At 35.7% G+C, this 18,390-nt stretch overlaps 1 protein-coding gene across 1 annotated transcript in view; it reads right to left on the bottom strand.

Annotated features, from left to right (window-relative positions):
• The window catches only part of LOC136828983 (uncharacterized), a 16,509-nt gene extending 1,931 nt beyond the window's left edge, over nucleotides 1-14,578 (bottom strand). Inside the window, exons 1-3 of the mRNA XM_067087381.1 lie at nucleotides 14,129-14,578; nucleotides 13,501-13,623; nucleotides 1,124-1,152 (exon numbers count right to left, since the gene is read on the bottom strand). Of these exons, the coding sequence (XP_066943482.1) occupies nucleotides 1,124-1,152; nucleotides 13,501-13,623; nucleotides 14,129-14,578 (602 nt within the window). The remainder of the gene's footprint in view (nucleotides 1-1,123; nucleotides 1,153-13,500; nucleotides 13,624-14,128) is intronic.
• Nucleotides 14,579-18,390: the final 3,812 nt, after the last annotated feature.

Here is an 18,390-nt window from a genome sequence, read left to right as displayed (position 1 = left end):
TATGGCGAATATTGAAAAAATGAGATAATAATGACATGATTTTCTTTCATTTGAACTTATTATTTACAATTTATAGCAAACTTCATTCGCAGAAAATTCGTGTATTTGGCCTCTTATCTCTAAAATCTTTTATATTTTAGCAAAACTTGGAACCGACTAGGAGTGTCAAGGGTATAATAGTTAGTAAGGAACATCTACACCAATAAAAGTATGGTATTCGTCGAGCTTCGCAACCTTACATCAATGAACCGTAAATATATTGAACATCCTTTGTCACAACCAAAACCTTCGCTGCCATAATACATAAGCTGATGTTTAGTTCAGAGAACATCAGTAAATTGCAAAGAGAAATCCGATAATACAGCACAGAGGGGAGAGTTGCTTGTCCTTAATACTGTATGTAAACTCAGGAAAGTATATTGCTGGCATTCTTGACGGCTACATATCGGAATGAAATGAATGATCAAGAATATATATATATATATATATATATATATATATATATATATATATATATATATATATATATATATATATATATATATATATATATATATATATCATTGAATCTTTTCCTTTCATATTTTTATTTTGAAAGAAATATATAGAGATAACCTCAATTAAGAATGTTATTTTCTCTTTTTATCATTATATATATATATATATATATATATATATATATATATATATATATATATATATATATATATATATATATATATATATATATATATATATATATATATATATATATATATATATATATATATATATATATATATATATATATATATATATATATATATATATATACACATACATACATACATACATACATACATACACACATATATATATATACATACACACACACACACACACACACACACATATATATATATATATATATATATATATATATATATATATATATATATATATATATATATATATATATATATATATATATATAGTATATAGTAAAAAGTGAAGTAAAGTAATTGTGTAATTCAGTGTTGTGGAGATCGAGTTGCTAGGTACCTTCACACCCTCGATCCCCTACCAAGTGTCGCATCGCATCTGCATAACCACGTGATTTTTACTGAGGGTGTGCGCAACTTACCTGGGGATAAATGCAAATCTGGCCATGACCTGAAGTTAGGTAAGAATCATACAACATATTATGGCAGAAGGCCCTCTTCAGAATGGGGAATGATTAGGTAAGCTCTTAGGTTTAACTTAAATAATTGTATTTACAAATAAGAACATACTCGTATATCTGAAGAATGAAGAAACATAAAATGGGGACTGGGGACAGGGTCCTGTCAGGTAACTTAGATAATGCAGTAAACAAAGGAATGAGAACCTTGAAGTGAACACAAGGGAGCCCGCTACGTTTGGGACAAATACAGTTGAGGAACACCACTGTGCACACGAAGTAAAGAACAGATCCACACCTAACTGACTCCTATCTGCAACTGAGAATGCACATGGTTTTGTAGATGCAAAGCGGCACTTGGTAGGGGATCGAGGTGTGTACAGAAGGTACCTAGCAACTCGATCTCCACAACACTGAATTACACAATTACTGAACTTCACTTTACCAACTATACTTAAGGCATGAGCAACACAAACAATAAGCAATACAGGTCTCGCACTCAGAAAAGGAAATGAAATAAATTCGAAGAGGAGATGGACTCCTTGTCCTTGAGGTGCCAGCAGGGGAGGAAATGAATAGAATCATGACAAAGGATTACTTGAGGAACAACAACAGTCATGTTATACAATAGAGAGAGAAAAGCTTCTCACTTCGTCTGAGTCGGTCAGTGTTCTGGGAGTCTCTCTCTCGTCTTGTCCTTGCGGGAGCCTTTTACAATGTTTGAGGATTACGCCTGGGCATCCAGGTAGATGGCGTTCATGACTGGCCTGACCGCGTATCTTGCACAGTTCTCCCTGGCAGCACAAAGTCAGCGTGGCTTGGCTCTTTAAACATGGCGCCTAGCACATGTCGGTTGCCCTGCCGTTCTGCCAGCACTGGTTGCCCTTGGGTGGGGTTGAACTTTCTCCTGGGCAAGCATATGCAAACCAAGGTCTCGCAGTCAAAAGAACAAGGGAAGATTAACAGGATAACCCTCAAGGGGAGTGGTAAGAGTGGTCTGTAGGGGCGAATTTTGCCTCTAGTTTTTATGTTATGGAATAAGTTCCTTGTTGGACTGGTCGGTACTGTTTTCAGCTAGCACTCTACAGGGCCCGCGTTCGAATCTCCGGCCAGCCAATGAAGAATTAGAGGAATTTATTTCTGGTGATAGAAATTCATTTCTCGGTATAATGTGGTTCGGATTCCCCAATAAACTGTAGGTCCCATTGCTAGGTAACCAATTGGTTCTTAGCCACGTAAAATAAGTCTAATCCTTCTGGCTAGCCCTAGGAGAGCTGTTAACCAGCTCAGTGGTCTGGTTAAACTAAGGTATACTTGTGTTATGGAATGAATGCAAAGATAGAATATTTTACTTTAAATATTATTATCTCTAAGGAGGATGAGATGGCGTGAAAAGTTTCCCTTGTTACAATATATATATATATATATATATATATATATATATATATATATATATATATATATATATATATATATATATATATATATATATATATATATATATATATATATATATATATATATATATATATATATATATATATATATATATATATATATATATATATATATATATATATATATATATATATATATATATATATATATATATATATATATGATTATTATCACTTTCATACGTGATTCATTTATCACGCTTTACCACAGGTCCTGACCAGTTTCGACTTTATTTCCAAGCCACTGATGAAGGACTGATACAGAGTATAAGAAGTCACAAATATATATACTACAGGAACAGTACTGACGAACATTCACAACCGTTAGAGACTGCATATCCACCCACAGGCCAGTGTCGAGGTAGGAGTGGCCTTCATAACTCATTTGGCTGAAAACCACAATATACTCTCAAGGGACAATACTGATAAACATACCGACGATAGGCAACCTCAGATCCACACCTGACAGGTGTCAGGGAGGCGGAGTTTATAAACTCATTAGCATTACTGCCCCTGTACTGTGTTTACAAATATGATAATCCTATTTTCATAAATCTCTACTGCCTGCCTTAAAATTTAAACAATTTACAAATTTCTTTTGATATTAACGATCAAGTTTATACATCCCTTGACTGATATTCATATTATGGTTGTAACTTTCTTTTATAAAGCCAGATTCAATGATATTCCTTCCCAGTACATTATTAAAATATACAATCCTTTTTGCCCCTTCCCAGTTGATAGCATGATTGTTCCCACTAACATGTACAAAAATACTACTGTTCCCCTGTGCATATCTCACACATTTCTTATGCTGTTCAATTCTTTTTTCCAGTGCTTTCCCCGTTTGGTCGATATAAAAGTTGTCACAAGATTTGCATGGAATTTTATATACTGTACACACCCTTTAGTATTGTCAGGGGAGTTCTTGATAAGTACATTTTTAATTGTTTTATTGTTCTTACATGCGACATTAACACCAAAATTCTTAAGAAGATGGGGGGATATCTTTCACATTATTATTATAAGGTAGTACAAGCAAATTTTTTGTGTTGTAAGGTCCTTTTTGGTTTTGATACATAGTCTTTTTTGCCGCTTCAAATGCACTGTTTAATACACTGTCAGGATATTTCAATTTCTTGCCTGCATTCCTAATCTTATCTATTTCCTCATCAATATATTCAGGGCTACATACCCGTAATGCTCTTAAAAACATATGAAAACACTGATTTTTTAACCTTATTGCTTTGTCCGGATTAGAAATGCACATAGGAAGAAATATTAATGGGTTTTCAAACAAATGAAAATCCCTACTTAAGTTTATGACACTTTGTAGATTTTGCTTCTTTATAGTTAGGTACTTTAACTGACAGACTATTGGTTTCCTATACTGTATTATGTTAACTTGACCTGTAATTACAAGACCAAAATAGACATCTTTGAAAACAGTTACGGCAGTTTATCTTCTATTACGACCATTATGACCACTGGGTAGTCGGAATTATTAAATGGAGTGCATCGCTCAAGATTTCATTGTGAAAGTTCCTAGCATGTTTTAATGTGCCCGCCCTCTTTTAAAATAGCTCGCGCGCGCGCGCATACAGGAGTGATTGGTGGGGGTTAGGGGGTGGATGTGATGTAGCTGGAGTGGGAGAGGGGGTGTTGAACTAATGGGAACGATTTGAGACTCCGTCAAAATTCACTGTGCCTCTGTCTATGTTCAAGACAACCTATTGTTAGTCGACTCTTTGGAGTCGCATCAAGGGCTTTGGTTCCTCGATACTCTCTCCACAGGCCCACATCGTGGTCACACTGCTTCAGTAGATGCAAAACATTAGTACCTAAAGAAAAATAATCCTTATTAGCTCGATCTATCTTGGTATCGCTTCCAAGTTATCAAATATACTTCTGACTTCCGTTACTCTAATTTAAAATGTTGCTACTTCCTCAGTTGGGGTTTTAGTTCCTTCACTTTAATGTTTTCTACATTCACCCTTGTTGACCTTTGCTCTAAAATATACGTTTCTTTGTTTCAATCCAAATCTTCATGACGAAGTGTTATTGAGGGAGTTAGCTCAGAAAACCGATATATTTTCTAAATAGTTCAAGGAAGATCACATATTTTTTCGCTGCCTAATGCAAGGTGCTATACCTTCATGGCCTATGATATTAGCTGAAATTACAACATAGAAAATCACCCATTTTTTGGCAACATTATTGGCAGTAAAAAGAAAATAATTTTTTTTTCTCTTTCTCCACTCTTGATTTACTTCAAACATTCTACTTGAAATTATGGAAAGGCACAAGGACAGTAATCTTCAAGGGTCTAATATATTTCTAATAAATTGTTATGCATGTTGCCTTTGTATTTGAGAATTTCTTTTTTATCAGTCCTACATGGATAACAATCAGAGAAAAATACTTCATGTGGGTGCCTGCCGACAAGTCTGGGTGACTTTCTTTTATTTTGATATTATTGCTATTATTTTTACAGAGTTCCTGATGTTTTTGTTGCTATTGCTATCTGTTAGCAGTTCCTTTTCGCATTTTCAGATAAGTTTGTAATATATGTTTAATAAAAACTTCCAGTTGAGGTGCGGCATGTAAAGAAAGTGGTACTCAGTAGAGAAAGTACCCTCATAGTCCTACTGCAAAAAGAAATATTATCAGGAAAATTCCATGACAAAAATTATCTCTAAACTGATAGGTCGTATTTCTAAAATATCAGGATAGTTTTTTATAAATCCTTGTAATTCTTTTATTCGTTAACTGAATAAAAAAAAAATAAGGTAAATATACATAAAATTTTCGTACCACTCACGCATGCATGTCCATAGTGGTAATATAGAAACAGAAAAAGCGAGAGAAACCTCTTGTGGCAGGCAAAAGGTAATCTTGTGCAAACTAATCACTTTAAGAGCAAAAAAAAGTTAGAAATGCTGCTGTTGGATTACCAAGCCCTCATATTTATTACGCAGTAGTGTTTGGATGGTTATACCTTAAGACAATTTACTCATACGCTAAAGATATTTCCATATGCAACTTATGCCTTTCTTTACGCTTTGGCTAATAATTATCTGCCGGCTTGACGTCACTGCCATAACCTAGGAGAACAATCAAAGGAAATGACATGAATGATGAGTTCCGCTTTTTTTTTTTTTTATCTTCTTGTGACTATAAATAGTATCATTCGAGTGCACGCATTTGTAATAACAATAATAAAAAGGTTCAGGTGACGACATCCTAAAAAACATACTTTGTTTTTTCGACCAAACTGTCTCATACCTATTTAGTGCTTGTCTAGTTCCAGTTCTTCACTAAATTCCGTTTCCTCACAGAGACATCCAAAATACCACAAAGAATTCTTAGTCTGTGTAAGTAACAGTAAATGAAAATATCTCAGCTACTGACAAGCAAATTGCTGTGAAATATACGACGGCCGGCAGACAAATTTCTTACTTTAGGAAAGTTTTCCTTTATGCTGAATTGAATACAGTTTGAGTTGAACAACCTGTAGAAACTGTGCCGCAAATGCGCGAATTATAGGTCTTCCTTATACGCAGGAAATTTTTTTTATATGACGAAACATGGGGGAAGAGTAAAGTAGGAATAAGTAGTAATTACACACACACACACACACACACACACACACACACACACATATATATATATATATATATATATATATATATATATATATATATATATATATATATATATATATATATATATATATATATATATATATACACAATGTATGTATGCATGTATATGTTAGGTGGTGAGAAATTTTAGAACTGGTAAATGGAAACTTTGTATGTTACTTTCTAACATCTCTCTCTCTTTTGCATATATATATATATATATATATATATATATATATATATATATATATATATATATATATATATATATATATATATATATATATATATATATATATATATATATATATATAATATTTTTATATATGATATGTATGTGTGTGTCTGTATGTCTGTGGATGTATGTATGTGCACGTATGTGCGCTCGCGCTCGCACGTAAAATTTCTCTCACGAAAACAACGGGATATAAAATGTCAACCGAGTGTATGACCATAACGAAAGTGAGACAATGGCGTGCAAAATATTTTGCCTTTATTCTAAGCCATTTTTAAGCAACCTGCATACAATGCAACAAAAAATTACAAGGAAAATTCGGATTTTAAAAATGTCAGTCAAGTTATAACCATTTTAACGCATACAAAGGTGGCAACTTTTTGGGATAGTTCTTTAGGTTAGGAATAGCTGCCTGGGATTATCTCAGGTAACTGGATAAACCCCAGGAGGGGAAACGGATATTAACATGAAATATCAATATCATTTAGTTTCTCTTCCAGCTCTCCTTCAGACATCTTGTGGAGAACGGGTCAAGAGCGTACAGACCTTGGCTTAGATTTATATTAATATCCTTTATTAACTATAATAATGCAGTCTCAATGAGTTTCGGGACACTCATTGAAACTCTCTCTCTCTCTCTCTCTCTCTCTCTCTCTCTCTCTCTCTCTCTCTCTCTCTCTCTCTCTCTCTCCATGCCAAGACTGAAGGATTTTGAAAGGCCAGATAGAAATGAGTTTTGGTCATCAAGTGAAACTTGCAGAATGAAATTCTACTATGGTGCCTACGTCATCAACTATAGTTTGGAAACTTGAAAGTATTTTTTGTGTCCTTGCTCAGGTTCGAAACAGCTTATTCTTCTAACACTGGGTAGATTTTCCCTTCGATTGAGACTTTTATGTACTAAATATGGCGCTTAACATTCAGTTTAGAAAATGATTTTTCATGGTTCCATTTTCCTTATGTTGAGCTGGTTAGAATTTATTTGATCTAAATCGAAAAATCATTGTGACTCATGTTATCAATAGTTCTATCTGATTTTTTGGGATGCGTTTCTTAGTATTGTTGCTTGTGGCATTCATTAATCATCAATGACCGCCCCTCCCCTCCCCTCCCGCAAAACAAAAAAAAAAAAAAATGCTTCAATGGCTGAGAGACAAGATTTTTAGTACTCATCGGTAGCTATCCATTGTTCTACGGACCGCAAACGGCTTTGCCTACTTCAGAGATCGGAAGACCAGCGTGGCGGTGTAATATGTTTAATATTTTAGGACAAAAATTGCCATAATAACTGCTAAATGTGAGAACAAAGAGGAGAAAGAGAGAGAGAGAGAAGTTACTGAACAATTTTTAAATGGTGAGTAACAAACTTTTGTGACAAATGCAAATAATGATGCTTTGCCTTTAGTAAGTAAGATGAAAGGCCAATGCAAAAGACTATGACTTCATGCAGAGTTCTTATTGCTTTAAGCATACCTCTTCCTCCACATTTGGTCATCAGTTTAGGGGGTTTTCTTTACTCCTTTTCTTATCATTGTAAGTATTGCAGATTGTTCTCCTTGAGTGAACCGTCTAAAGCACTCCGATCCATTCACTCAAGTGTGCTATTTCTTTTTCTCTCACTTGTGTGTATGTTCATATTCTCTCCCAGTTGCCCAACTTCATCTCTGTTCTTTCATTCTTGTCCACCACCCAAATTTAACGTCCATAAAGGAAGGCGTGCTTTTAATCCCTGCCTAAACTTTTGTGCGCGCCTTGCTACTTCATTTGCTTCACAAATTCTGTGGCTCATCTCTTCTTTCAGAAGCCATTATGTTTACCTCTAACTTCTTCTGATAGTCAGCCACTTCTATTCCTCTACTATGCATATTAAACTCTGCCGTTCCATATTCCTGGTTTCTATTTGGTCCCATAACTTTTCTCTTGGTCTGATTTACTTTCAAATATCTTCTGTTGTAAATATTTTCTAACCTTTACAGTTAATAGCTGTGTCTTCACCATGTGCAAGCACCAACCATTCTGCAGCTCACAAAAGAACTACTAAGTCTTAACCAGCCATGAAGAAATTTAGCACCTTTGCCTCAGACCAACTTTTGCACCAAACCAGTCACTCCTCCATTTAGATAACCTAAAATTTACATTTAGATTGAAGTCTTTTATATGGTTCCTGTTGCTAAATGACGTATTTCTGAAGTTTATAAAAATTTACTTTAATGAGCAAATGATCGGTTGTGAAGTATTATATGGATCAGTGCTATATTAATAAATACTTTGCGAAAATGTCCTAATACGATTGTTTATGCTAAAATCTCGGATTTCTGATACCTTAGCTCTCTTCATCAACAGCACCAATTTTATCATTAACCTGCAAGGATCCTAAGTGTTTGAGTTCAAGATATAAGCTCCTCAAGCCCAGATCTGATGATTCTGGAGCCATCAATTTTCCCTGCCCTTCTCAGTGTTGAAGAGTGGAGTTGTCCTTCGTGCAGTATTTCCAATGATGTTTCATGTAACTTTGGAAGAAAACGTAATAACAATCTTGATGACGTATTGTTTATAAGCGCACACACACACACACACACACACACACACACACATATATATATATATATATATATATATATATATATATATATATATATATATATATATATATGTATATATGTATATATATATATATATATATATATATATATATATATATATATATATATATATATATATATATATATATATATATATATTAGTTTGTTATATTATCTTCAATTTACTCTTATTCACAAATGGCTTTGTTTGTTTTATGGAAGATTGATAATAATAATAATATTAATAATAATAATAATAATAATAATAATAATAATAATAATAATAATAATAATAATAATAATAATAATAATCGAAACAAAATTACTGAAGACCCATCTGAAATCCTGACATGAACTAGCAGTTGATATGATTATACGCAAAGAAGTACCTTTGTGTGTGTTATGTTCATTACTTTCATTTTCACATATAAGTCCAAAATCTAGAAAAGAATTTTCTCTAGAATTCCTAAAGGACAAAACTACACTTCTTTATAGTGTATAGGCTGCATGCTTATCACTGCATACCTGTATTGCCGTCAGTCGTCTTGTAAAGGGGTAAGGGATATAACTGTAAGGTAAAGATCACCATGATTCATTTCACTGCGGTTAGTACTCTCTGCTTTTCCTCGGGGCTACAATGATAACAGTGAAATTTTGAGTAGATTCAACGAGGATTACGATGTTAGAAAACTCCTTTTATATATTTTTAAATGTATATGGTAATTTCTAAAACTGAATTTGTATCAGACTTTTCACAGATATATTACATGTTTATTTGAAGTAAACATGAATATGAAACTTTTATTCCATGAAGAAAATACTGAAGGGTTGATAAAATTGATCAGAATTAGTTACATGGTGAACAACTTTCGTAGAATTAGGATCAGTTGCTTGTAATACCATAATACGACTTACAGCACTAACATTAATACTTCCAAGATAATTTATTTCAAAACTAATATTGAAAATAAATAACTGATATTATTTTTCTTTTATATACAACATTTATAAAATGTAAAATTTGTTCACAAAATAACCTTCATCCTTTCTGCCTGCAACTCATTTCCAAATCTTTATCCATTATTTCTCCAACAAAGAACTGCCCTTTCACTACTTAGCACCCCTAATATATTTCGTAATTGATTCCAACTTTTATCTTTCTTGTGTTTCAAGGGGGCGCAGATCGCCGAATTTCGAGGAATTATTGATTTTTAGTTATTTACAAAATTGGACTGGTGTATGTCTAAATAAACTTGCCCTGAAATATCATTGCTAAAAAAAAAATGTTTTGAAGTTTTTTTTTTTTTTTTTACCGCATTTACCGGCACTTGAGCGGCATTGAGCGAAAAATTATCGCAAATTTTCTGCATGAATTTTTAGGTGGAAGTAAGAAATATACTTTACTTTCCTACTAAAATACACTTGTCTACGATAAAAACTGGTTCTTTCTCTCAAAAAATATAATATCAGAGTAAATATGTATCTATGTATCTCGATATCGCCCTGTGAGCGACATTGTTCAACAAATTGTCGTACAATGTCTGTTTGACTTGCCAGTTCTGTATAGTAAAAAGTGAGAAATTTACTTTAGTATCCTACTAAAACTACCCATTTTCTACGATAAGAGCTTGTTAGTTCTGTAAAAAAAATATCAAACAAAATAAAAAAAAAGTAAATATATATCTATGTATCTCGATATTTTGAACTCGTTATCACAGATGTACGATGCTAACTAGTATAGGCTACATATAATATTTTATATTTCTTCACATATTTTTACTGCGTATTTTCGGAAATATGAAATTATATAAGTAGGTAACAGTTCCAAACAGAACGTCGGGTTTTGCCAATAAACGACCTCGATTTGTGTGTGGTTCTGGTTCAAGCGGTATCCCAGTGTTTAGTGACGCATTTCCTTTTCGGATTTTCTCACCGTGTAGTGCATTCACGCAGTTCCATTGCCATAAGCAAGAGAAGTACCACCCTTATGCGGAAGAAATTTGAATGATTGCGTCTCGTAAGTTTGTTACAAGAGAGGGACGAAAGCAAACGGGAATGGTCTCGCCTGGGATAGCAACAACACCAGAACGCCCATATCTAAGTAAGGGATCTGTTTTCCTGTTTTTGTGATATTCTAATTAGTGATTACTAATTTTCATAATATAATAATAATTGGTTATTTTTCGGAAGACTCCAGCCACCTCCCGCTTTATAATTCATAGTTTTCTTGGGTAAAACACATCAGCACAAAAAATTTCTTCTCAATACATAACCTTTGCAAATGCTTAATAACAGAGAAAAATAATCAATCAAATAAGGTAAGACAATACCTGGCCCTCACCCGACTTCGTAGTTAATACGGCAAAATTGTAACCAGTGAACATCCCAACGTTACGTTAGGTTAGTATTTTTAGGTTCTTTTAGTGCCCTATCATTTCCTAGCCATTTTTGTATCCAAAACCCAAAATGGTTTTTCATGCAAAAATGGCTAGCTGGAACCTTGCGAAATGGCTGGCTGGGGTCTTCCGAAAAATTACCTTATAATAATTAAATTTATATAAGAAAACAAAACATGACTTTACTGCAGTAAATTGTCGTCTGACTCGTGACTTGTGTAGGCTTGGTTGTTCAGCGTTTGTCCACTTTATCCTCGCAGTTGTTTGTTTATTTGCCTCTACAAAGTCTGAACGGAAAACATTTGCAGTGGCAGCGTATATAGATTATGTAGAAAATTTATATTGATAGCATATACATTTATAGGTTATGAAGAAAACTTTAGGGTAAGTGTAAAACGATGGGAACAAACCTTTCCTAGAATACCATGTCCTGGCCTAACCTCAATAGAGCATTTATTTTTATAATTTATTGCGAAAAAAATTTCGTACTGATAGCATATGGCGTAATATTTTTTATATGTAACATATACTATTTTTATAAGTTATGGAGAAAACATTAATAGCGTATATTAATGAACTTTTGTTATAAAAACACTACAGTGATAAAAATATATACTGTGTATATATATATATATAGATATATATATATATATAAATATATATATATATATATATATATATATATATATATATATATATATATATATGTATATATATATATATATATATATATATATATATATATATATATATATATATATATATATATATATATATATATATATATATATATATATATATATATATATATATATATATATATATATATATATATATATATATATATATATATATATATATATATATATATATATATATATATATATATATATATATATATATATATATATATATATATATATATATATATATATATATATATATATATATATATATATATATATATATATATATATATATGTGTATATGTGTATATTTATATGTATATATACACATATATACATATATATAAATGTACATACATTGGCTATTAGAATGACATATATATATATATATATATATATATATATATATATATATATATATATATATATATATATATATATATATAAATATATAGATAAATATATATATATATATATATATATATATATATATATATATATATATATATATATATATATATATATATATATATATATATATATATATATATAGATATATATATATATATATATATATATATATATATATATATATATATATATATATATATATATATATATATATATATATATATATATATATATATATATATATATATATATATATATATATATATATTATATACATATTACATTCATTCTAAATGGTTGGAAGAATGGTGTTTGATTATTTTGATTAACTACCTTGAAAGCCAACGCAAAACACCGAGAATGTAAGCCATAAATGGAATGGATAAACTGACTTACCTTGATATCATATCTAAGCGAACAGAGAATTGGAGGTCGCCATGGTTGGGGGGGAAATTAACCAGTTAGTTACTTCAAACTGAATTTATTTACAAATGAAGCAATCAGGAAATTAAGATGAAAAGGCTGACGATGCAGCAAGCAAGCTCATACAATGTGCAATAAAATTAGACAATGCATTGCAAATTGCTTATTATAAAAAGGCTACGGCCCTGAAATAGTTTAACACATAATTGGCTGTAAAGGTTGCTACTCGTTGTATGCTTTTGTTGATAACGCTCTTGGGTACCAAGGCCGGGGGAGGTTGTGTGAACTGCCAGTGTTCCCAGACTGCTAATCAGAAGACTCTGGCACTTGGCAGGATGGCAGTTAGACGTCTATGCTAGGGATTTGTTCTAGGCAGGGACACAGACTTTCAGAGGGGCTGCATAACAGGTTCTTACTGCCTTTATGCAGGGAGCTCGCTTGCAGCAGAAGAATTGCAGTTGCAGAAGTTCACAATGCCAGCATACAAAGGAATGGGGCTGCTCTCACGGTTTGTGGATCTGGTCCCTTGAGAGGAAAGGAGTCCTCTGAGGTCTGTGTGGGCGTGAAGCGTCTCATAGGTTGTTTACAGCAGCGGGCACAAGTCATTGGTCGACTGAAATGCAATTTCCACTAGAACAAAGTTCAAAGGGAAATAGATCTTAAGGTTAAGACTCTTAAAGATAAGGAGAGCAGCCCCCTTACTTCCCTAATTCGCCCTTTGTGCTTAACAACTATCTAACCCCCCAAAACATTCAATGGTGAGGGCTAAGGAATGGTATTGTTTACCCCAAATCAGGTGATCTTTGTGGGTGGGCCTACCTCAGTTCCCTTCCCTGTCATGGCATCTTCTCAGCTGCTGTTAAATTTGACTTTCTATCTAACAGGCTAAAGGGGACGAATTGAAATGTATAAGAGCTCCCCCATTTGAAAAGGCATTTAATCCATTTCGGGCATGAAGGCCTCGGCTAAGTAAGTCATTCGTCCTGTCTAGGCAGTTAGCTTCCCTAAATAAGTTGTGCCTTTGCACTGTATCTAACTAAATGGACCTACCTAACTGCCTTTGAGGGGTACTAGTTTTGCTAACTTACTTACTATAGCAGAGCCTAACCTGCGACAACTGTCATAAGGGTACAACCAGTGTCTGCGTCTCGGCTGGACAGTTCTGGTCGACCGGAGAAGGTGTAACGTTAAAGTTTGCCAGAGTTTCATTCTCAGCAGATGAGAATGATTGAGAAGAAGAAACATCAGGGGTCGGAGGCTCACAATTTGCAATGACCAATTCAGTGAGTTTTGGAGGATCTCCTGTAGGAGGATCTGTGACATGATTTTGATCTGGCACTGGCACTAACTTGGGACCAGGCACAGAGGTTAAGGGTAGAGGAGGTGCTACGTCCGAAATATTTGGAGCTTGATACTGCTCAGTGCTCTCAAGTGGCACTGGCAGAGAGTTGGAGTCAGGTGTGGCTGATGAGGGACTGGGGGTGCAAAACCCCTGGGTGTACCTGAGGTAATGGGAGACAGAGATTCCTGTCTTGGGTGGAGGGCAGAGCCTCTTGAAATGTTCTGGGTGTGGTGTCTGCTGCATTCTGCTTGCTAGGGCATCTTGCCCAATTTGCTGAGTGCCCTGTTACATTATAGGTCTTGCAGCAGTACCTGGCGATTTCCCTTCATGGAGGGGGAGGAAGTTTTGGGTGGCTGTCCTTTTGTGAGGATCAAGGACTTGGCCTGGAGTTGCACGGAGAGTGCCTCTTCCGTCGAACACTTTGGTGAGCAGAAGGTTGGGCTGATGGTAGCACGCCTGTCACAGGGGCTTTGTCCCGGTCAGGTGGTTTTGGAGTGGCCTCCCTGATGGAGATAGCTAGGCAACAGAGTGGCATTGGGGAAGGACATCCCCAGAGGAGGTCTCATCCCAACAGGAACTCCACTCTGTGCCTGATTTTATTCACCACGCCAAGGCGGTGAGGTTGTGAGCCCCAAGGGGTGGTTACCTGAAGTTCAACTGTGGGAGTGGTCTTGGTTTGCTCCTCTATCCAAGTCATCGTCCACCTGGTCTGCTCATCAACAGTGGCACTGGCTGGCACTTGGGCCTGATCAATCAGGCTAATATCTGAGCCAGTGTCTACTGTAGCCAGCAGGTTCACTGGTAAGCCAGAGCCATCCAGGGGTGCCACTGAGACGGACTGAGTCCAGACCCACTCAGGATGAGACATGTCTTGTCAGAGGGGAGATGCTTTGGGCAACCAGGATATCCGGCAGTATAGTGCCCTGGAGTTCCACAGTCTTGGCAGGGTCCCTTTGAATGGGCTGATTTCCCTATGGTGACGGTCAGTGGAGAAGGTTGAGTAGATGTAGAGGGGGAGGTGTTTTGATGGTTGGTAGTAGGTTGCCTATTGTTGCCCAACTTGTAGCGGCAATCAGCTTCAGCATACCTGAACTTCTTACAGTTGGTGCAAGTAGGCTTACTAGGCAGTCAGTTCTTTGGGTGAGTTGAGCCTGAGAGGCACCTGGGTGGTACTATGCGGTGGTGAGATGTGCTGTGGGACTGGTTGTATGTTTCCTAGGAATCGGCCATACTGCATGCTTCCACAAGCATGGTGGGCTGTTTATTACTCAGATACACAGCAAGGGGCCCCGGCACACATTGGAAAAGATCCTCCAGCGTGGTCAGATTGAATATGTCCTCGAAGGTATTGCACGACAGGGAGTCAAACCAGCGTGTAGCAGACTGGGTTTTGTGACAGGCCCATTCTGTCAAGGACCAGCCAACTGCCTTGGCAAGACCTCGGAACCATTGTCGTCATTCCTCCGGGGTTATTTCATAGGCTTTTGTGATAACCCTATGAACTTCAAGGATGTCACCTCTTTGACTCTTCTCCAGTGAACAGAGGGCTGCCTTAGCTTTTCCTTCCATGTGCTTGGCAAGCACTAAGGACCTCTCTGTCTTGGTGGTGTTGTAATTTTAAAAGAGCACCTCTATCTCCTCCAACCATGCTTCTGGCTCTTCATCAGTCCACTTAGGGATTAAGGAATTAACGCTTGAGAGCGAAGTATTGGGTGCAGCGGGTGTGGGGTTGGAGGCTTGTTGGATTGCCATAGCTTCAGCACTTTCTTTTCGAGCCTTCTCCAGCTCAAGCTCCTTTTCCTTAAGAGCCAGCTCGCTTGCCTTGAGAGCTTGCTCACTTTCCTTGAGGGCTAATTCATGCTGTCTCCTCTGTTTCTCTCTTTCTTCTTCATACCTCCTCTGTTCGGCTTTATAATTCCACCGTTCCAGTCTTTCTTCCTTCTCTTGCTTGGCCAAGCTGTTCCTTGGCCCACTTGGTGAGGTCTGATCCCATGAGACCGGCCTCCTTCCCCAGATCCATGAAGGCTTTGTAATTTTCTGCTGCCATGTTTCTGGTGGTAAGGGCATGTAATTGGGTTGACTGGACATACTTGGGGAAATCGTCTGTGACAGTGAGGAAGTGTCCCGTAATTTGGTGCACTTCAGTGGTGTGGCACCTTTTCAATAAGGTGGCACTGCGGTAGGGTGTGTCGTGCGAATGTCACACGAATTGAGAAATCCTGAAGGAATAGTGATCCTTATGGACGGATACGCTTGTATTGGGGAGGTGATCCTGAAGGAGCTAAGGTCCTTATGGGTGGATACACTATTGTTGGCATTCTGTATTTCAGGTACAGTTACAGTGGCTTATAGGTTAGTACTTTGTCTTGGTGGCACTGGGGTGCCGGTGTGTTCCAGGGAACAACACTAAAAGGCAGTGCAACCAAATTGCACTGAAGGAAATGGCACTCTACCTGAGGCAGAATGTAAGTGAGGAGTAAGAGGGAAAGTTGAAAGGTAAGTGCTTCAGTAACTAAAGTCGTTGGCAGTGTCTCAGATTAGTGGCACTGTGAAAAGGGAAACCCTTGGGCTTGCTCTCGTGGGTGGCTAGTTCTAAGAACTAGTGATTGCTTCCTGACATGAGGAAAGGAAGGTTATGGGGTTTGCACTCAATATGCGATTTGGTGCTTGCGGTATGCGCAAGTCTTGGGTAATGGACACCCACTCACGCATGCCAGTCGATAATTCTTATTAAATGGTTGTACGTATGCTCTATGAAACGCATAAGAATTCAGTCCGTGGGCTGAAACACTTAATGTAAAAGAGATGGGCGATAATTCATTGAACACAGGCGCATATGTAAATTTTTGCACTGTGTGTGAACGAGTAAAATGAATAATTGAATGCGGATCTTGATTAAAAGTTGGTGTAAAAATGAAAAGAGAAAAAAGAAAATATTGTACTTGGCTTTATGAATTAGTGAGTTTATTTTCCAATACTCATTTATTTAAATCTCTCTCTCTCTCTCTCTCTCTCTCTCTCTCTCTCTCTCTCTCTCTCTGAGAGTGTATTTGTAATGGAACGTATTCGTTGTGTGATTCAAGTCACTTTATGATAAATTACGTTATACAAAATTACACTGTTACTTTTTTTCTAAAAAGGTACTTTTGGTATTCACATAATTTTAATGGCTAGGTACGTCATGACAAGTTATATGGTGGAAAGGGTTTTATATTATTATCAAGATTATCAAGATATTTCATTAGGGTTTACGTTAGGGGGCGAAAAGAAATGAATTTCATTCGGCGAGTGAACGATAAGAAGTGGAACTGGGTGCTTGTGAGAGAAAAACAGCTGATGGCTACTGGTGACAACGATGATTTAAAATTTAAGAAAAAGAATGCTCGGCTATTCTGACTGAATTACGGGTTGCTGATGTGCAAAATCGAATTATTTAACTTTACTTTACTTAAACATGAAACGTGAATTTGAAATGGGTCTGACTATCTTTGAATTGCGGGAGTGGGCTGCAGGAATGCGGTTGCGCCGAGCTAGTACAGCTGAACTGGTACAGTGCCGGACTACCAGAGGTCATTATGCGTGTTTAACAACACGAATTTTCTTTGACCTACACTTTACAGCACAGAAATTATACTCTTTCTCTGCCATAACTGTTTTCGAACAACACTCTTAGCTAACTGTTCACGGCTAACACATGCAATAAATTCCTGGCAAAGCACTTCCAAATTCTTAACGACCAGTCTTCCAGCAACACAGGTGACAGCTGCTATTTTTACGACGCGAAAGTTTGCGAGAAGTTATTCTCCATTGCTAACTTTAGAACTTTTTTGGCGCTCTCACCTCTATGTTATATGATATGAATATTCTAACAAAGAGATTTGCTGCTAATCACTTTTTTTTCCCTAAACACTTTTCCCTATCTGTTCTTAACATATCCTTAATTTTACAATTAAAATAATAACCCTTACCTTGTTATCCTTGCCTCGGTCTAGTCTCATTTGCCTTTGTGAACAATGGAATTAAATTATTATGATTTTTATATCATTCCTCGGTTC

This window comes from Macrobrachium rosenbergii, chromosome 43, assembly GCF_040412425.1.
Source record: "Macrobrachium rosenbergii isolate ZJJX-2024 chromosome 43, ASM4041242v1, whole genome shotgun sequence".
NCBI classification, from domain to species: Eukaryota; Metazoa; Arthropoda; class Malacostraca; order Decapoda; family Palaemonidae; genus Macrobrachium; species Macrobrachium rosenbergii.
The sequence above is the reverse complement of the archived record's forward strand: the minus strand, read 5'-3'. Positions and strand labels throughout refer to the sequence as shown.